The sequence below is a fragment of the Amblyomma americanum genome, chromosome 11 (assembly GCF_052857255.1).
Source record: "Amblyomma americanum isolate KBUSLIRL-KWMA chromosome 11, ASM5285725v1, whole genome shotgun sequence".
NCBI classification, from domain to species: Eukaryota; Metazoa; Arthropoda; class Arachnida; order Ixodida; family Ixodidae; genus Amblyomma; species Amblyomma americanum.
In genome coordinates, this window is record NC_135507.1 from 101,172,005 (window position 1) to 101,192,305 (window position 20,301).

Here is a 20,301-nt window from a genome sequence, read left to right on the forward strand (position 1 = left end):
GAAGAATGAAAAGGAAAATGCACGGGCCTGCCCGCTGGCTCAAGCTGAGCCCCCCCCCCCCCACACACACACACACGCACACACACACACACACACACACGCGCGCGCGCGCACACACGCACACGCACACGCATACATACATGTTGGTGCACTAGTGGATAGATGCACTCTTCGATGCTATTAACGTAAAAATTTGTCAGTATCTAATCTGAAATATTCCAAGTGGATTAGCAAAGTGGTTTAACTCTACCAGGAAGAGCAAATACACAAGAAATGACAGCGCATAAGCTTTGGAGCTGAAGTCATCGTAAGTCGAACGTGAATTCGCTGAGGTCCACCATTTTCGTTAAGTGGGTTTTCATACGAATGTTTACTGAATTATCTGTCGTGTGGTACGGCGCGAGCTGAACACTTAAGCGGAGAACGGCGATAGCGCCGTGCACTGGAAAAAAAGGAGGAGGGTGACCTGCTCGCTGCCGCACCGGGTTCAGCCGACCATAGTTACGCCACTGACTGAACCGTACGACATAAGTTAGGGCGCAAGCACTCCGACGCAGTCTGCTTGTCCTGAGCCCGTGTCGACACAGTGGCAAAGGCGACGTCTTAGCAGCCATCATAACGATTAGTTTCGCCCAACAGCAACGCTCGGGCGTTCAGCTGGCGACAACGCCCCATCCAGTGCATGGAACGCAAGGCTACTGGACCGTCTCTAGCTTTCAGTCCCCATTCTGCCAGCACAAAGAATTTCTCGTAGAGAACTTCATTCGCTTCTCAAGGACATCTCCCTTCTTTCCTTTCCCGCCAAGACGTGCACCCGCAATCCACACTGCTCTACGCAGTCCTCGGAGCGTTGCGTTCTTCGTGATCGCCAAAAGTGGCCATTCTGACTAGGTTCGCCGCCGAGCGGACGCGTCGCTATCGACTCTTTCGAGCTTATTCCATGTTTCCCAGCAAATGAATCCACATGCTTTTGCAATACCTTCGGGTCATGAGAGTAGGGAAATATTTGTTGTTTTTTTTTACATCTGTGATCTTTCAACCCTTAATCTCTTCCTTCAGGGTGCAGTCCTAGAGTCGATCCACACTGGCACCGTGGAATACTACAACACCTTTCCTTATAACTCCTACGCAGCCATGCACCTTCTGTTGGTTAAAAACAATAACGACGCTCGAGCCCTAGAGCGGTGCTGTTAATTGTGACGCCGTACTACTTCAAAGTTTAGAAGATAATGAACCTACCGCTGTAAAAATACCATGTCTGGTAGCCTCCGCTGCCGCCCTCTTTAAAAGAACCGCAGCGGTGGCCTAATAATAAAGAAAGAAAAGCAGCGATGGCCTAGTGGTCAGAGCATCCGCCTCGCATGCGGGAGGTGCGGGTTCGATCCCCAGTGCCGCCGGGTACCCACCGGTGATACAATGGGTACAAGCTTTCCTCAGCCCTGGTGCTCGGCTTTTTTACAGGGTGAAACGCTTGGGAAATGGGTCTTTGACCCCCACCTTGAGAGACGAACATACCTTGTGCCATGACGCTCTTTGGCCGTAGATGCATTTGCGCCATAAAAATTCATAATCATCATCGCCTATTTAGCCCCGCCGCGGTGGCTCAGTGGTTAGGGCGCTCGACTACTGATCCGGAGTTCCCGGGTTCGAACCCGACCGCGGCGGCTGCGTTTTTATGGAGGAAAAACGCTAAGGCGCCCGTGTGCTGTGCGATGTCAGTGCACGTTAAAGATCCCCAGGTGGTCAAAATTATTCCGGAGCCCTCCACTACGGCACCTATTCTTCCTTTCTTTCACTCTCTCCTTTATCCCTTCCCTTACGGCGCGGTTCAGGTGTCCAAAGATATATGAGACAGATACTGCGCCATTATTTCCTTTCCCTTTGGGGAAAGGAAATTATTATTATTATTATCGCCTATTTAAAAGGGCACCATTATGGTTCAATCACTGACTGCAATCACCGACTGCAATTGCCGCAGGGGCTGAGCGTGTTCGACGAGATCGCCTACCACCTCCGCGTCCGCATCGGCCACGACGCGCTCGAGGTGGCCGCCAAGCTTTCGCAGGGGCCGCACAGGGACCCCACCGAGGAGGCCGCCGGCGACAAGGCGGCGCTCTTCTACCGGAGCTGCGTGCTGGCGCCGGCGCACGCCGACCGCGAGCTGGGCTACCTGCATGCCGTGCGTCGAGAGATGGGCCTCTCGTGGCCCTTCCTCTACCCGGTGCGTCGGCAGCGCCGCCAGAGCGAAGACGCGGCGGCCGACGGACCGCGGCTGGTCCTCGAGGTGCTCGTCAACGCGTCTGCGCGCTGGGGCTTCCCGCTCTGGTTCGACGTGGCGGTGAACCTCTCCAAGCCAAGGTGACCCTTCTGCGTGCTTGTCTCATCACCTTCGCTTAGTTTTTAACGGCCACATGTCCAACATTCTCGGACAAAAATTTTGATCATGAAAAATTCTAAGATAGTGTAAGGAAATAATGAAGTATAATGGTTCATTCTTCTGGTGTGTAACTATAACTCTCTTTTAACATGGTTCTATTTACCGCATCGGCAGTTGAGACTGCCGCAGAAAACCAATAGGGGGCGCTTTTGAGGAGAGCAAAAGCATTAATAGCGAAAAAAAAGGCAATAATGCCATCGGGTGGACTGGGGATGTATTGATTGTTATACTGAAATCTTGCATCTATGAAGAAGCATCCATAAACTGTTTTCCGCTCAAAAATGCTTTTGTCCGGAATTTTAGCTTATGACAAAATGAACAAGGGGCGGGAGGGGCGCCTCACTTCGCTAGCTAACATTTTGTCAGGGACGTCTTAGACTGGCAGGGCACAAAAGAAAAGTCTTGTCGAAGGGTTAGCAAGCGAATAATGGCTCCTCTCCCACCCGTTTTTTTTTTTTTTCGAAGAACCCCATCTTTCTTGCCCTCTCTCCACCGCGGACGAACATGACGTTGTTATATGGCATAAACGCCGGCAAGAAAGACAGATAGCATATGCGCAGCCTTTTCACACCACATGTACTACAGTCGCGACAAAAACGATTAGCACTGTGACGTACCACCGGAGCGGAAGATAGCAACGATCAGCGCTGCAGTTACCAACGTACCGATTGCAAAAGTGCCAGTCGTGTTCGCGAAGCACGGCACTGCGCCAGCCTCACCATGAGATCTCGTCGCATCGGTGACGTCATTGTGCTAACCTTTTTTCATCGCGACGGTACATTCGAAGCAAGCAGCGTACTTCCGTGTCGCAGCTATACCGCAGCCGGCTCGATCACATCGCCGTCCACATGTTGGTAATGCCCACGGCCCTGTGCTGTTTGTCAACAGCCAGGATGCAGTCTTTGCTTGGTTAAGACATACGACGGCTGATCTGACGGCGTTCATCCCAGAAAGTCTTCTCTTATTGAAGAACTAATACCGGGTGTAGCCCATGAGAATGGAGGACATTTGTGCTGAATTTAAAGTTGTAATTTAATATGGGCAATGCTTGGCAGTGATGTCCGTTGGATGCCAAGCCAAGTGCAGTGCTCATCGGTGCGGCAGAGAGAGGTACGAAATGACGAGCTTAGCAAATTTGTTGATACCAGGTTCATGTCGCCGGTGAAAACACGAGAAAATTGATGCCTTTGATACGGGCTCTGTGCCTGCAGTAGACTCAACTAGCCGGAGCCTCAGCACTCGTGTGTCTCTTCTCTTCTGTCCCGTTTATTTGCGCTATGTTCAGCAGCCAAGTCGTTCAACTACGCACAGTCGGGGACAAAAGTCTCTGTATAACGTGTTCCTCAAACGAAGCCGAGAGCTCTTCTGTTAACCAGCAGCAGAAGACCACACTTCGGAAAGTGAAAGTCAAACTTTTGTCCTTTCATCTCCACAAGTGTGGCCTCCAGCCGCCGAGTGACAGACAACGGTACTCTATTTAATACCGGCAGTCTAAACGCTGAGAAGATAATCTCTACATAGAACCAAGGCGCGCTGGTCGATAAGATTATCTGGCATAGCCTGATAACTTCCTTACCACTCCAACTGAAGGTTCAGTGTTAGAACGTTTAAGACAGAAGCGGTGTAAGTCGTCACGTGATCTTGCAGAAACCACGTCACAGAACGGGTTGGAATCAAGTAGCGATCAGTCTCGCTGCTTCATAAATTAATGAGAAATACTCTTCATCGTCGCAGAAGTTTTATTCTGCGTAGCACTCTGTCTGTTTTTAGGTACGATGCATTAGCGCGACACGTTTTCTACCTATCTGTCCCTGTATCCAGGACTGTGGTGATCGAGACGCTCCCCAGCTTCCCGCACCCGATACAGAATGAAGCCTCGGCCCGAGTGCACGGCATGCGCGCTCAGTTCGAAAAGCTCGTGCGAGCCATGTACAAGCTCTTCACCAACAGCGACGTCATATACGACACCATCGAACCCTTCCTCAGGTCCCACTGGTAAGGCACTCTCCAAGTGTGCGCGTATTTTCAAAATTGGCAGCATGCACATTCAGTGCTGTCAGTATTAAAACGCGCAAGACACTTCCCAAGGACGTGCTGGATAACACTTACTGACAGCAATTTCTAGCGCCCCCTCCTTGCGGCATCACCGCGTCGTGTATTTTCATACACGCCAAATTTAGTGACGATTTTCACGAACACTAGGCGGCGCCGCAATCGAGCCAAGATGGCAGCCGTAAAAAGGACTTCGTCTATGATCAGCCGGGGCGCATTAACAAGTTTCGTTTATTGCACGATTAAGTCATATATTTTCTTGACGGTTAGCACCTATTTTTAGCTAAACATTTTTTATTAGTCGGTGTAAACTAGAGATCGTCGTCCTGTACCTGGAAACGTCCGCCGTGCAAGCGGAACCACACACGGTCGTCGCCCCCTTCAGGGCGTTGTTAGCGACCTCAATATCGCCAGTGCTTAGTGTTCCTACAAGGCGGGAGGCAGAAAAATCAAAACACGTCATGGGTCCACTGTTTCATTGTTAAGGTAAGCAGGGCTTTGCGAAATCATTGCATAACGTTGAGAGCTAGAGCGGTTCTCAATAGTTTCGCTTTCGACCGTGCGTCGTGTGCTTGGATTTCAGCTCAGCAAGCTGAACGCTACCACCATTTTCGTGTGTCCATTAGTTCAGCTCAACAAGCAACGCCCTTGTGTGTACATTTGTGAGAATACTTGTTTTTAGCACTGGAGCGGTATGCTTTGGAAGAAAACCTAGTGCACAAGAGCTGTATTAAGGGGCAATGTGCTGGTTTCTTCTTTTATTTCTATGCAGCTTTGCTTCAGCACGAGCACTGGCTGTAAAGCCCAGTGCCTGCTGTAAAATTCCGTTGCGTTTGCTTTGCAGAGGACCACTCGAGCACTCCGGTGCGAATCTGCTAACGTCTTTACGTTGCGGCGTGAACTGGATACGATCGAGTCGTGGCGCACCCTCGGTGGTGCGACGGCGCGAGTGGCGCGGGTCCATTCGCATTGACGTTTAATTTTATGAACCATTGACCATGAGTCTTTATAATGAACGGACACCCATACAATAATATAAAGCGAAGAGAGGAAAACATAAAACGCCGGCGCTTTAATTGCCCCTTGCGTTACGAGGCTGTACAATTTTGCGAGCATTACGGTTGCATCGCGACAGCAATTAAAACGAGCAGCCACGAGTATCACTCTGGTCGTTCATTTCGAACAAATGAAAGCTGTAATGGCACCGAGTTCTGACCTGAAAAGGAAAGTATTCATCTTCCTGAAAATGAGACGAGCACACGACCGTCGACGCTGTGACTGGCTTCCTTCAGCTTCCTCCGGTTGGGGCTGCTAGCAGTTTAAGCAACGCAACAATACCGCCCTGCCTTTCCATCTCGTTGGCGTACAAAAGCGCGCGCAGCAGTTTTGCCGAGCTTTCTTCTTGCCACTACTTTCCGGGCACGACATCCAAAAGTGCTTGCTGCGCATCACCAGCAGTACGCAGCGCGAAACTGTCTGGCTAGCTCTCCATGGACAGGATCGCGACGCGGGCGCAGTGTAGCTTTGATGTCGTGAAAATCTCGAATATTCAATACAAAACTATGGAAACATCTGAATGGCCGACGAAACACTCGCAAAGGAGCAAAAGAATGGTTCCGCGCGCTGCTGATCCTACTTAGACTGTTTGGAGGCGCCGCCGCATTGAGACCTCATGAAAAAGCAATACAGGCTACCAAAGCTGGGAACAAATTACGGTGGGCAAAGCCTACAATCCCAAATACCCATGCCTTTGAACCGAAATAAGGATCTTGTTACCGTAATTGAACGGCACACATCACATGGTGAATTCAAGCGTACACTGGCCAAAATGTATAACTAATTGCTTCTAATTAAAACTGTCCTCAACGTCAAAAATTACTTTCAGCCTTTTGTGTGCTTATTACTGTTGTATTTATCCATTTTTAGTTTTTATCTGAGTGCAGAAAACAATTTCATCACTTTACCATGCTCTTCCCCTGTGTACAGGTTGTATGGGGCCCTGAACCTAGTCAGGTGCAAGGAAGCAGCTGTTTTTCGGGGTGTTTTAGTTTCTGTATGAGCTAACTGAGGATAAACTTCCAACTTCAAACTTGAAACCCGCCGATTCGACAAATTTTGAAGAGCCATGACATGCCACCTCATGTCTTTAAGGCTGGGTCAGTACAAGGTAAAAAGCACCTAAGTGTCCGATCTGAGTGGTGTCGCACTCAGCACAGGAGGTCAAAGCCAACATTCACATCGTTTCTACCGATTGTCTCTACCGCGCTGACCGCAGGTACCTAATTGCGATGCTGTGTACTGATAGCCTGTCATCTCGAGGAGGGAGATAAGGGGAGTTGAGCTGGGCTACAGCGTTTTCTCAGCTGATTTAGGGGTCTCCTCCCGGCCGGCCTAGAGCTCTGCTCAGATTTAATGTTGGGTATAGCCCATGCGTCTGTGTGGCAACACATTGTCATCTGTGCCAACATAGTGGGTTCACAAAAAAAAAACTGCAGCAAAAGTATGAAATATTCGCAGCGCGTAGCCTGTGATAAATGTCTCCTTAATGTCGGCATCTGCACTCAATAACAATAATGGAATCGACTGGTTTGGCTCAGTCACACAACACCACCAAAATACCACCAGTATGCTATGGCTTTTTTATACATGGAACTCTTTGAACATAGTATAACGCACGTTACGTATTTTGCATTTATTCACACTGTTTTCGCGCTGGGTTTGCATACTAGCTGTAGAACACATACATACATTGATTTCATCAGAAAATTCCGGAAATGCGCGTTTAGAATACGGGCTCATTTTAATTCCGCATCTTCGATCAAGAACTTGCTTTACAAGGTAAAAATCGTATCTTTCGGTCAACTATGATACCAATAGAATCAGAGAACCTATGCGAATTATTGACCTTTAACCATCGATTTCACGTCAGGCTTCTGTGGGTAATTTAAATCCTTGTCCTACTGATATTTATGCCGAACGGCAAGCACAATTTGCTGGTGTCAAAATTTGGAAAAATGTGCCCTCCAGAATCAAGCAATCGTTTTTCTGAACACATCTTTGCGTCTAACTTGAGTTCCATAATCTGATTTATTTCGCGGAAATTTGACGGATGTGAATTTTTCAGCCAGGTATGTAACGATTTTTGCTATACGCTTTGATGCCATTCTAGGCCATTGTCACTTTGCTCTTCTTTCTTATATAAGCTCTGCCCGTACGGCAAGAAAAATTCTGAATTATTTTCTGGAAATAACAACTTCTGCTGTTTCTTTCTGTTTACGCTTTGATGGCCGTCTAGCCCATGATTCGGTGTTGCGATCTCAAACGCACTTCAATAAAGTCGAGACTTGGGATAGTTGGTCCATATTTCCAAGCTGTGGCGCATTGAAGACATGTACGAGGAATGAGATGAACACACGCGGCGCACTTGCCACCTCGCGCAGTGGCGTTCCGACCGACAAGACTGCCAATGGTTTGAGATAATTACGCTACACAGTTGGCATTGTTTTTGGTGAAGGACAGAGTCAACGTTTGTTCCACAGAGGTGGCTCAGGTGGTGCTATCTATCCCATGTCCGAGGTTGCTGCTCAGTGACAGTTTGGTTGCGCAGGTATATACAAAGCTTTCTCAGAGAGGCCAACAAGGCCCGCGACACGCTGCGGTTTGACAACCTAAAATCGTTTGCGGCCAACCTGACCGCCAACATAAACGCTCAAGCTTGGGCCGACGTCCTGTCCGCGGCGTTCGAGCTGCCCGTAACCGTGGACGACACGCCGGTGGTGGTCATCGGAGGTCCGTTCATGCCCACCCTGAACACAATGCTTCTGGAGCTGAACACCGACGCCTTGCTGCTGCACCTTGGCTGGGACTTCGAGCTGTCCATGGGACAGGTGTTGTCCCGCGAAGGCAAGGAGGACTTTTGCCTCATGTTCACCTGGTGGCACCTCGGTGGCCAGGGGCTTTGTCGATCAGCTGCTTATCTCAAGGTCATGGGTTAGATCGCTGCCACTGTGGCCTTATTTCACTCGAGGCGAAATGCAAAAACGCGCTTGTGCGGTGCGATGTTAGCGCACGTTGAAGAACCCCAGCCGGTCTAAGTTGATCAAGAGTTGTCAACTGCGGCGTTGCTCATGCACAATATGTCACTTCGATTTGTTAAACCGTGAAATTTACATATTTGCACCTTGGCAATAGCTTTAATAGCGAAATCGCGTTATATTATGCCTTCCACACCAAAGGAAACCCTACAAATACGCTCAACATAATGGCTCCTGCAACCAGGCCCTAATATTTGCAGAGCTTGCACGCTGTTCTCCTGAATCGAGAGAATGTTACCAAGTGGCAACGGCTCAACAAATTGATATCATCGCGACATAAGGAAAGGACACTTTAGCGGGCTAGTTAGTTCATGGCTGTATGGATAACAAAACCTGCGCTCTGTGTGCTTGCGCCTCCCTTCGTCCTTGTTTTCTTTGAGAAAATTTTCCGATCCACATGTCCGTCAGAAGCTTGGGGAAGGAATGATGGAAACTAGTGACTTTATCTTTTATTTGATTTCGTTTATTTGTCTTCTAAAGGGCATGAGGCATTGAATAAGTTATGTGGTAGGGGGCCGAGCGTGCATACAGTAGCAGAGGAAAAAAGGATCGCAATGTTCGACAACAAGAGGGAAACAATAAAATACCATGCAAAGCACGCTTTCAAAGATTTAAAATATTATACAGTACGCACTTCAACATCAAAGTACGGTTTTAACAAGTCTGAGTTATACGGTAAGGCCCCATGATGAAGAATAGAAATTCATGAGGACTGAAGAGTGGGCGGGGGGTAACAAATCATCACACAGCAGCGCGGCAAAAACACGGACAAAGAAGGAGCACGACGACATAGGCGCTTAAATGGAAGTGCTTGTGTCGTCGTGCTCCTTCTTCGTCCGTGATTTTGCCGCGCTGTTGTGTGAAGGGTGAAGAATTAGTTAACCATATTACGAAAAGTGACTAGCCAATTTGTTGCGGACTAAATCGCGGTCATTGCATGCGATTATGTTATCGGAAAGGTCGCTCTAAAGCACTATGACACCACAGAGAAGTGAACTGCTCTTGGCAGAAGTGCGGGCATCAGTGCGTGCGATGGGGCGACTCTGGTTTAAGCGGGATGACCTTTCTCGCGAGTGGTTTCGCCAAAGAATGCACTTGCTAACAAAAGAGGAAACAGTGAAAAAGGTAGAGCCGTGAAATTATGTGGTAACTTGCGAGCGTTTGAAGGCCAAGGGATCGTTGTAGCAAAGTGACCGTGGTATTTTTTTTATTATTGCGTTGTTTTGAGACGGACGACACTGTTTTGAATGCCTTCAAGGTCTGAGGTCAGGCATGCTTGCGAAGGACGCCAGACTGGCAGATGAAACGTATTTTACCTTCGGGAAGATAAATATCATGCATGCAAATTTTTTAATTATGCTGGTGCTGATTTTAGATTGCGTAGTAGAAAACCAAGTGTGCCCGAGGACTCAGAGGAAATGGTGTGAATGTGTGTTGTCCATGATAGTGATGACCCATTGTGCACTGATGGGTATTTATTAAATGCCGTTGTGTTAATGGTATTGATTTACTGTTGTAGGGGCTCTGAGTTGCCTGCGTTTTCTGGAGAATGATATAGATTTCCATTTGTTTAGATTAAGAGGCATGTGCCAACTATCGCACTACGTTGCAATAGGAGCTGGGCTCTGTTAAGTGGGGTCAGTTCTCTAGCGCGGATGAGAGAGATGTAAATAACGAAAGTCATCTGCAAATAAACATAGCGTAGATTTTATATTCATGGGCACATCATGAGCGCATGAGGACGGTGTCGACGCACGCATGTTGCAAAATCGTCCGCTAATGGCGACAACTGTTTTTCCTTTTTTTTTGGCCTTTTCTTGCTTTAAATTTTCTGTTTTTAGCGACTGTGATCTTTTTGTGATCAGAACGCGGTATCCTATCAATAGAGACCAACTTCTATTTTTCCTCAGTCTCCCTTTAATTGCACGTTTCCCGGTTCTACGGTGCCGGCGTTGACGTAACCTCGCATGCTAGTTCGTCAGCATGGATTGTCTTCCTGCGAACGCGCTTTGCTGAGTGGTCCGAGGACAGCGACGTGACTAAAGATGACATAGTGACATAGAAGATAAATAATAATCAATGAACAAAACTACATTCGCCGCGGCAGGCAGCTGTCACTGAGTTTCGCATTTCAATGTAAAGCAATAACCGCCCTGCTCTCTTTCTTTATTTTTCATTTTTATCAAGAAGCAAAACAGCTGCTTCGCGACCTGTGGTGCATTATGTTGCACCTCGTTCCCTTGGAGCGAAGATTTGCAATGTACGGAAGTAAAAGGAAGCTCAGATGGTTCCGGCATATTCTTGCCCTCACTTTCAGAGTCATTTATAGCGTGGCTTTGGAGGTTTTTGTGTTGCCTCTTCGTGGGAGATAGCATGCTCATGGTCTCCTGCTCAGTGTCTCTGATTTGTAGCATGCGAACGCGGACATTCGAGTGTTGTTTTCTGCCTTCTTGCTTCTCCGGGCCTCCTGCAGTGGCCGCCGCGATCCATGGCTGGGCTAACCCGGAGGAGGATATGGCCGACTACTGCTTCCAGCTTACAGAGCACCTGCTGGGATTCGCGCTCACCACGCCGGTGCTGAGGGAAAGCTTGGACGCCGACCGGAAGCGCGCCGCGGAAGCCGTGTACGCCTCCAGCCGAAGCCACATCCGTCGCGCCCTCGAAGGCTCTTCCTGGCTGGACGAGGCAACTAAAGAGCGCGCCTTTCAGCGCCTCGACGACCTTCAGGTGACGTCACTGATGGACAGGCATCTTAAGGCGCCTCGCTGTTCTCGGGGGGGCCAAAAGTGGAAATCGTAGCTGTTTACTGGCGTACAGCTCTTCCATCAACCGCGCAATCTATGACGACACCCACTTCTCGCTCCAAGGGAAAAGCGAGTAAAATAATATTAAATGTGGCAGAGTTGCAACGCCGTTAACCCCTATCGGAGTTAAAATGGAATGTCTTCTTGGCCCAGGCTAACCTGGCGCACATAACTACCAGCCGCAGTCACGTTACCGCACAGTGACTCTTCGGTCACGGTGTCACCACATAACCACATCACTTGTTAGGAGGTCGGTTTCGGTTACGCCTGGGACATAATTGGATCTGGATGCCTGGGGATGCTTCCGGAGCCTTGTACGACTAGTCTTACGGAACCGTACGTATACTACGTCCGCCGCTATGGACGAGGGTGGCGCTGGTCAACACCCTGAAGGTTCGGTAGCACGCAAAAACGTAAGTACCTCCGAAAGCAGAAGACAGGACAGCCGTTGCCGTAGCTAAGCTGGTACAGAACCGGACGCGGAATTCGGAGGTCGTGGGTAGTTGTTTTCTTCTGCCTTACAATAATTGTTGTTAAGTGACAAAATAATCACAGTATCATTCTCTCGTTGAATAACACCACTTTTTTTTATTTAAAAAGTCAAACATTCAAAATGTACGCAAGATAATCCTTTTAAAATTAAAGCACGCGTTTCTGGTAGTTCTGGCATGGTCCTGGTGAGAGTTTGCTTTCGGTGACTTCTTTTTCTAACATGCGCCTCGAAACCCACCAAATTTACTCATTTCTTTATGTCATGACTTGTTCCGGCAGGTAAATAAAAGTACAAGTGAGACCTTAAGAGCTGTTTATCATGATGTGGACATCTGCAGACACGTAAAAGTTATATATTGTAAGCACCTGGAAAGGTGCCAATTTTTAGCGTGCAATAATGTCACCTTCCTTAAATAAATAGAACCTTTGTAAAGAATTATCATCACTCAAATAATAATTTCGGATTCACTGATATATACAAGGAGTGCAAAAATTAAGTGCACAAGACGGGACAAAGAACGAAAGCAAGGCACTCAGAGCTCCGATCTTTTAATCACTCAAAAAATGGTTGCGGCTCAACTCGACTGAGCAAGGGTACACGGAGCGAAAGGCAACCAAACCAGTGGCCGATTTAGACGCGGAGACGTTGGCAGCATCCGCTGCCCTTTTCCGCTTGAGATTTTCTTGTTGCCTGTGTCGTTGCTGCTGCAGACATACCCCCTGTTCTTCATCGGTATCATCGACTCGACGAGCCCGCTTTCGTGGCTTCATTGTCATCATCATCAGCCTGACTACGCCCACTGCAGGGCAAAGGCCTCTCCCATGTCTCTCCAATTAACCCTGCCCTTTGCCAGCTGAGCCCACCGTATGCCTTCAAACTTCCTAATCTCATCCGCCCACCTATCTTTCTGCCGCCCCCTCCTACGCTTGCCTTCTCTTGGAATCCACTCACTTGGAATCCTTGGAATCCTCGCACGAACTTGCGTGTCAGGTTACGGCAATACCGACACCGTAGAACATAGAAACGTGCAATTAATGGGAAGCTTACCTCTAGCCAATATAGCTTCGTGACGCACTCTGTCGTAGGGATCGCTAAAAGCAGCCCGGCGCCTCCAATGCTCAGTCGAAGAACTCGTTCCGGTGACCGGTTCTGGTTCCATGTCTCTGCGGTGTCTATGCGTTGTTGGTGGTTTGACTGAAAGAAGATTGGAGAGAAAAATGCACTGGCCTGCCCACTGGCTCTAGCTGAGCCACAATCGCTGCCACGTGCAGACAGAGGAGGGTTAAAAGAGTCCTGACAGGAAAGATTGAAAGAGACGCGGGTCGCAAAAGCGCGTCCCCGGAAGCACGGCGCCAGTTCTATGAACATACACCCCAATGCCACCGCGGTGTTTGGGTGGGGATTGCTAACTTTTCTTCAGCAAGATCGAATCACGTGGTTAGTCACCTGACACAACTGGCGAAAGCGAGTGGCAAATGCTGCTAGTCACGGTGTATGGCTTCACAGCCACATCTGCGGCGAGCCTACAGTTAGAGTTCAAATCCAAGCGCAATTTGACCTTCAGCTTTGCATGCGAGAAGAGGAGCTTTTGGCTCCAAAAACATGAAAATTATGCACCAGATAATCAGATAAACAGGTACAGATAAACAGGTACGAAGCTAGCTCATTGCTTCAAGAAGCATTGAAATCTGACGACAGCATGATTTTACTTCTGAGCACCATAAGAGAAATTTCAGTGACGACCAATGCAATTAATGAGGCAGGGTATGTGTTAGCATCAGTGTTCCTCCCTTGACAGTTACGGGTGGTGTGATCAAGCTCATCAATCACCGTGTGACATGCCATACACCCTTTTCATTCACCCATTCCAATTCAGCAATCACTGTGCGTCACGCCGTGCTCCCTCACCACTCTCACCTCCCCTGGATTCTGATTGGTGCCCGCGGTTTCTCTCTTACCACCCGTCGCCTCCGAAAAACTCGCCCTCTCCCCACTTCTCCCTGCCCTCTCTCTATCTTCTTTCCCTTTCTCTACTTTGACCCCTCTCTCAGGGGCTTCACACGTTGCCAACCCCTGACTCCTTATGCGCTAATGTGGGTTCTAATGGTAACGCGTTCTTAAATTTAATGCTGATTAAGCAACTTGTAATAAGCAAAATCAGCACTGGCTCGTACGCACCAATTATTTCTTACAAATAGATCTAACCGGGCCAGTTACCTGCCCCCGCCTTCTCTGCTCGGTCATGGCCGGTTGGATCAACGCGCAGTGACTAAGAACACATGACCGCGAACCTTGATCCGTTTTGGGAGAGTTAGGTCGAGGCACAAACCACGGGCTATGGGCACGGGGTGGGCACGTGCCCACAGAAGGCTGTACGGACGCTTTTTGACTGCTACTGGCTCAAGGATTACTATGACTACAAGCACGCTTTCCCTGGAAACCTTCGCAATTACAGTTACCGCTGTAGAGCACTGCAGAAACGTTGCATGTAAGTTATAGGTACAAGACTGACATTGCTACTTTAGTACACTGTGATATTTTGTCGAATAAAAGTGGTCGGCTTGCAGAAATACTTTCAATAATCTCAGCCGTCCCGGTTAGCAAGGATGCGGAGAAGGTATGCTTGAGAGTTTCGCCGCTACTTACAATCGTCGGTCAGCGTCTGAACCACTATAACAATGAATATAACCGCAGATCACCAGACCGCAATCGTGCAGTTTTTTTTTCTATTAACGTTTTTGCTCCCGTCAAAAGCGTTACCCATTGGTTTTCTATGGCTGTCTTAACTGTTCCATGCGATCGATGTAAACACTTTAAAAGAAAGTTTTTGCTACATATCACAATAATGCACCATTAACTTCAATGTTTTCATAACAATGTCTTACAATGTTCCTATTTTCAAAATTTTGTCCGGGTATCTTGGACATGATATGACAGGCGGGGAAAGGGGGGAGACGTTGCCCGGGAGGACGCAAAACTATCATTGACATTTCTAACCCGCGGAGGAGAGAAAAGAGATCTCACATTGCTGGTTTGTTTAAATTACTGATATCTCGCTTAACAAGTCCAGTGGTAGGGTGAGCAACTGGTATCAGGTGTGCTCCGCCGTAATCTGCGACGCCTATTTCAAACAAATCCGAGAGTTCCAACAAAGCGTACTGCGCACACACAGACAACGACGAGAAGGTTAACACGACAAGCGCAGACTCGCGACTGATTTATTCTACAGGAAAAACACGTTTTATACCCTCGAAAATCTTGTCCTTGTCCATCACGTCCTTGTCTGTGTGTGCGCAGTACCCTTTGCTGAAGTGCCTGACCGACTCGCCCAACAACGTTCTCTCTCTCAGTCCGAGAGCCAAATGCTTCGGCGATGTGGTTGCTATACGGCTACAAGGTATAGCATTCGACAGGGGCTCTGAGAATACGAGGCTCTGCGATTGCGCCAAAGACCGAAGATATCTAAGCTACTGAGGGAAGAAAAACGGTCATGGCATACTGTTCAAATGAAGTCTCCCTTTTTTAAGAGAAAGCGGTGTCGGTGTTCATCGGCTGCAACAAGCCACGCGGGCGCTTCAGTTTCTTAACCATGAACGTGTTCCTTCTGCTCCGGTTTCCAGCTGACGTGGACAGTCAGCGATCTGGTGCCAGTGGAACAGCTGTACTCCGTTGTCCCAGCCATGGAGCAAGACTCGTTTGTGACCAACTGGAAGAGGCTCGCGCAGACAAGGAGGGTCGTCCGTTCGACCATTCTGGCCACCAACGCTCGCTACTATGTGATCAGCGAGGACGGTCGCCTAAACTTTGACACTCACCGACTGACCGTTCCCGTGGCCCGCCTGCAGCCGCCTCTGTTCGACGGGCTGCAAGAGCCCAGCGTCGCCGTGGCTCTTCTGGGCTCCTGGTTCGCTAGACAGGTTTGAACTGTTGTACAGTGTTGCACAACCCATTTTTTTCAGGAAACGTCAGGACAGCAAACTGAGAACTACTGTACAGTGTTGCGCAACCCATTTCTTCCGGAAACATCCGGACAGCAAACGGAGTTCGCTTGTAACTGAGCGACATAATTACTGGGAACAGCACTGTGTAGACAGTATGAAGAAGTATTGTTCACTAAGGTGGCAGTCTGGGCATGTTGGTGATTCATGATGAAAATGTACGGCGCAAATAAAGGCGAGGACTCAAGGAAGACACATGGAACACACGAGCGCTGTACTTGCAACAGTTTATTTCGAAACGCGGACCAGTATTAATAGCTGAAAAAACAGGCAATTATCACACATGCGCAGTAGGTGAACCATTCATATGTTGGCGCAGATATAACAGCTCCTTACTAGTAAGAGCAATAGATGGCATGGCCACGCAGGACCCACCCAACCGGTCTATCATTTCAGCCTCTATTATCTCTCGAGTGCGTTGGCAACGGTTTTTGGCGATAACAGAGCATTCTTGGTAAGCAGCTGACACGCAAACACAAACAGCGCTCGCACGTTCCATATGCCTTCCTTGTGTCCTCCACATTATTTGCGCTGCACATTTCCATCCAGTATGAAGAAGTAGACGCACAGCACATGCGCTGAACAGCAGCTAGCATTTTATTGTAGAAAAGTGAAGTTAGAAGCAGGAAAGCTACTGCTAGGTGGTACGAAAATTGAGCGACTTTTCGCTGTTCCAATTTTCCTTTTTCGCTGCGTAGAATCGGTTTAAAATACACGCCTGTCAGCGTGCCTTCTATGTGGCCTATCACTGGTTTCTGTACAAAAGCTGCGCGTCAGAACGCTATCCAGGACTTGCGGAGCCGGAGTGGGAATCCTGGCATTAGTTAAAGACTCTAGCGGAAACATAACCTTCACCTTTAGGGTCGGGGGTATACTGTAATTGGTTAATCCCCATATATGCAGAACGTCATTCTTTACTTTACATTCAAAGATCCCTGGGAGCCATGTACCCCTCCTGGCGCCGTGGTGCAGCGGTTAAGCGATGCGCCATTGCCATGCGATGGCAGGTGACCCCAGCGGTGGGCCTTGTGCGGCCCAGGTTGCTCTTCCCAACTGACCAATCTTTAATTTACCTGCCACCTGCCCCGGTGGACAGCTTCCCCACTGTCCCGAGGGCAGGTTGTGATGACGCCGCAAGGTCACGTGATGTGTGGCCCACCTGCCTCATAGGTGGCTCTCTGGGGATCACCTGTCAAAGTCATGCCCGTGGTTTTCCGCTCACAACGCCCACGCGGAATTTTTCTGGAGTACGGGGCCCTTAACGCTATCGCGTTTAAAAGCTCTTGTGTTCCTTGATAAAAAAAACTCGAGAATCGTTCACTGACTGAGGGAAATTTGAATCGTTTCGTTTTTACAGCCCAAAAACTGATTGTATAATGTGTTTTGGCTCCTCCTTAACAATTAATCAGATTTTTGCTTCCTTTCCTTCCTTCCAACAGTCTTCGACTTACTTCCTTCTGTATACGATGTATATGTTCATAATACTCCTTGTGTAATGAAATAACTAATTGATTCATTCCCCACGACATCAGCTTCCGATCAGTAAGGCTGTGACATTGCTGGCTCTACCCGCTGGCCAAAAGATATCTCCATCTGTGTGCACGTTATCTCTCTGCACCTGAGCATTGGCGTTTTTTCAGGAGGGGGGGGGGGGGATGGCACTGGTGCTACCGTCATTTAGTGTACTGCTTTTATGTCTGACATGCGCACAAATCTCCCACTGCATTCTGCGCAAAGTTTCAGTGAGAAAGCACTGCGTGGGATAATCTTCGAGTGAGTAGGGACTGAGCTCACATGCAATCGGTAGGCGCTTGGCAGCAAGCTTGCAAACCGGGACTAGTACAGCATTTGTCCTTCTTGCTTCGGCACTGTGGCTACTGAAGCTCACAATAGCGACAATAAGGCCGCGAAAATGGCTTTGAAGCATATCGTGGCTGCAAATTTTTACCAGGCAGTGGAAGATATATAAAAAGTTATCAGCGCCAAAAACAACTCATAATTTTGAAGGACTTGGCCATCGAAGCAATGCATGCCTCCTCAAGAGGCAGCTCTAGGTTCACCAAGTCACAGCGCTACGTGGTAGAGGAGGGTTTTATATCCTGTCGTTACCACTGTCGACGCTGCAGTTGCGTCCTGTACTAGCAAAAATTTTAAAATAGGTGACCCGGCATTGAGAAAGAAAATTCAAGAGGAAGCATCACGTGGAAGCTCGGAAGCCTTGTGATAAAAAAAAATAAACGAGGTCGCCCGGACAACCAGGCGAATAAAGGGGAGGAAATCGACCCCCATGTGACAGGCTGTGGCTTGTTTTAATGCTGAAGGCCCAGTCTCGGCCACAATGTAGAGCCGACTTTGGTGTGGCGCCAAGCGAAAAAAGTGAGGTCAACTCCTTCAAGAGAATTATGCTGCGGAGACCTGCCGCATGACTTTATGCTCTCTGCCAAGTCTCTCTCCATGCAACCACGCACGTCTGCAATTCGCCCTTTCGCTTTGGTAGCACGAGCAGACGTATCTTCAGTGCTATCCGCCATGCATCAAAAGGGGCTTTCCTGGGATTTTTCATGGGCACAAACACTGAAATGCTCATCCCCTTTATGTGCGCTTATCAATAGGAATTCGCGCATTGAGTGTTTCGCTGTCACTGAAGAGGACCTGCGCTTTAATATTGATGGCATGACTTCATCAGTGCTTCTGACATTCTAAAGCATTGGCTGTTAAAGACATTTGGAAAAAATAAATTTGGAACAAACAGAACTTTGATCTGTGCACTGAAACATAGCTGACTGAAATATTATCCAATAATTCATAGAACGGCGTCGTCGTCAATTGAAGCATTCCGCCCCTTTCCACAGGTCGCACGATACTTCTTCCATGGCCATTGGCTCGCCTCTGAGACAGCCAAAAAGAGGCACGATAGACTCCGGGTTTGCTTAGAGCCAGACGTCGAGAGCAACTCGATGTCCAGGTACGTGTCCGACGAAGGACACCAAGTTGGGTGCGTTTGTTTCGAACTGCGGCCTGCTGCGCAACTTTCTGTTTTGAAGCATGCATTAGTAGAAGTGCTGCATGCATCAGCAGAGGTAGAAGCGATACATGCATTCGAAGAGGTAGGAGGTGGTTGCCTACCACTCGCATGTTCGGACCACTTGGGACTCTCCACAGTTTTCTCGGTTCTGGCGGTTGCTGCTTTGCTCTGTGCGTTACATTCCGGTGGAGTAGAGGGGGATACGTTTCCCTACCTGCGCACGCCTTCCAGCATTCAATACGGATCTTATATTGGTCAGCCAGCGACCTAGCTGCCGCCTCCGTGGAGAGTCGCCCGAGTTCGGGGTCCTTTTCATTACTACAAGGCAGTCAAAAAAGAACGACAGAACCGTGTCAAAAATGAGACGAAATATTTTGCAGTTTTGTTGTAGCGACAAGTTTGTCCATAGTTTTGTACCATTTTATGTACTATTGTAGTTTTTTTCTGGAGTACTTTTCTGTAGTACTTTTCTGGACGCTGAAGGGCGGACGTGGATAAAGGGTGAAGACGGGTATAGGTGTGTAGCCCCCTAGAGAGAGGGTGGGCTGCGGACGTGGCTGGTAAGTGGTGCTTCTGGAGAACAGCTGTCTTCTAGTGCGTGTAAGCTGTGTGAAGAGTGATGGTGAGTAGTGGGTGGCGCTCCTAAGGGGTAGATTTGGGTGGTGGGAGGGGGATGGCGCTTCTGGAGCGCGAAGGTGGGCGGCGGTATGATGAGGATACGCGGGTGGGCAGCCCACTAGCTATTGCGGTGCGGTGGGGACGTGGCTGGCGTGCGATGCTTCTGGAAGTTGAAACCTTTGTTTCCAAGGCTACCGACAGAAACGAACGCTGTTTTTCACACGGTGACACTAGTACATGCTTTCGCAGTAAAGGGCGATTGGCCGCAGCGATAGGTTGACGCCATTGACAACAGGAACTCATTTGAGGAGCATCTGCCGCTTCGTGCTTCACTTGTCTCCTACTATTAAAAAACACCTAACTCCTGCTCTTGCAGTGACACCATGGCTTCGATCGCTCTGCTAGACCCGATGCGCCGTGCGTTCCTCGCTGCCAACACCTCTATTCCGGACGTGTCGAGTGCTGAGATGCGGTTGCCAGGGCTCGCTACGCTGCAGGGCGAGCAAATATTCTTCGCGGCGTTCTGTTTCGCGCTGTGCGGGAGCCAGGTGGCCGACGGTGTTTTTCCAGGACGCTCGGCCAGTGGCGAACGCCTGTGCAACGTTCCTCTTATGCACAGCGAAAGCTTCGCGGCTGCCTTCAAATGTCCCCCGAGGGCGCTTATGAACCGCGAGGTTAAATGCAAGTTCTGGTGAAGGACTGCCTCGCTCATGCCCGCTTTTGAAGCATACCGTCCCTCAACCGTTCCTTTTTAGTCACCGGATGTGATAATCAGTACCT

General features: G+C 48.8%; 1 protein-coding gene across 1 annotated transcript; it reads left to right on the forward strand.

Annotated features, from left to right (window-relative positions):
* The first annotated feature begins 988 nt into the window (after positions 1 to 988).
* On the forward strand, positions 989 to 20,216 carry LOC144109830 (neprilysin-1-like). The gene is made up of 8 exons (XM_077642612.1): positions 989 to 994; positions 1,979 to 2,358; positions 4,259 to 4,432; positions 8,097 to 8,479; positions 11,057 to 11,310; positions 15,501 to 15,797; positions 18,731 to 18,843; positions 19,898 to 20,216. Exons 1-8 carry the CDS (start codon positions 989 to 991, stop codon positions 20,214 to 20,216), a joined length of 1,926 nt encoding a protein of 641 aa, XP_077498738.1.
* Positions 20,217 to 20,301: the final 85 nt, after the last annotated feature.

Bases quoted from the DNA above. Each gene is read 5' to 3' on its own strand.
- LOC144109830 (XM_077642612.1), top strand. The intron at 2,359-4,258 runs GTGACCCTTCTG...CCCTGTATCCAG, and splicing joins GTGAACCTCTCCAAGCCAAG to GACTGTGGTGATCGAGACGC. The intron at 8,480-11,056 runs GTTAGATCGCTG...GGCCTCCTGCAG, and splicing joins TGCTTATCTCAAGGTCATGG to TGGCCGCCGCGATCCATGGC.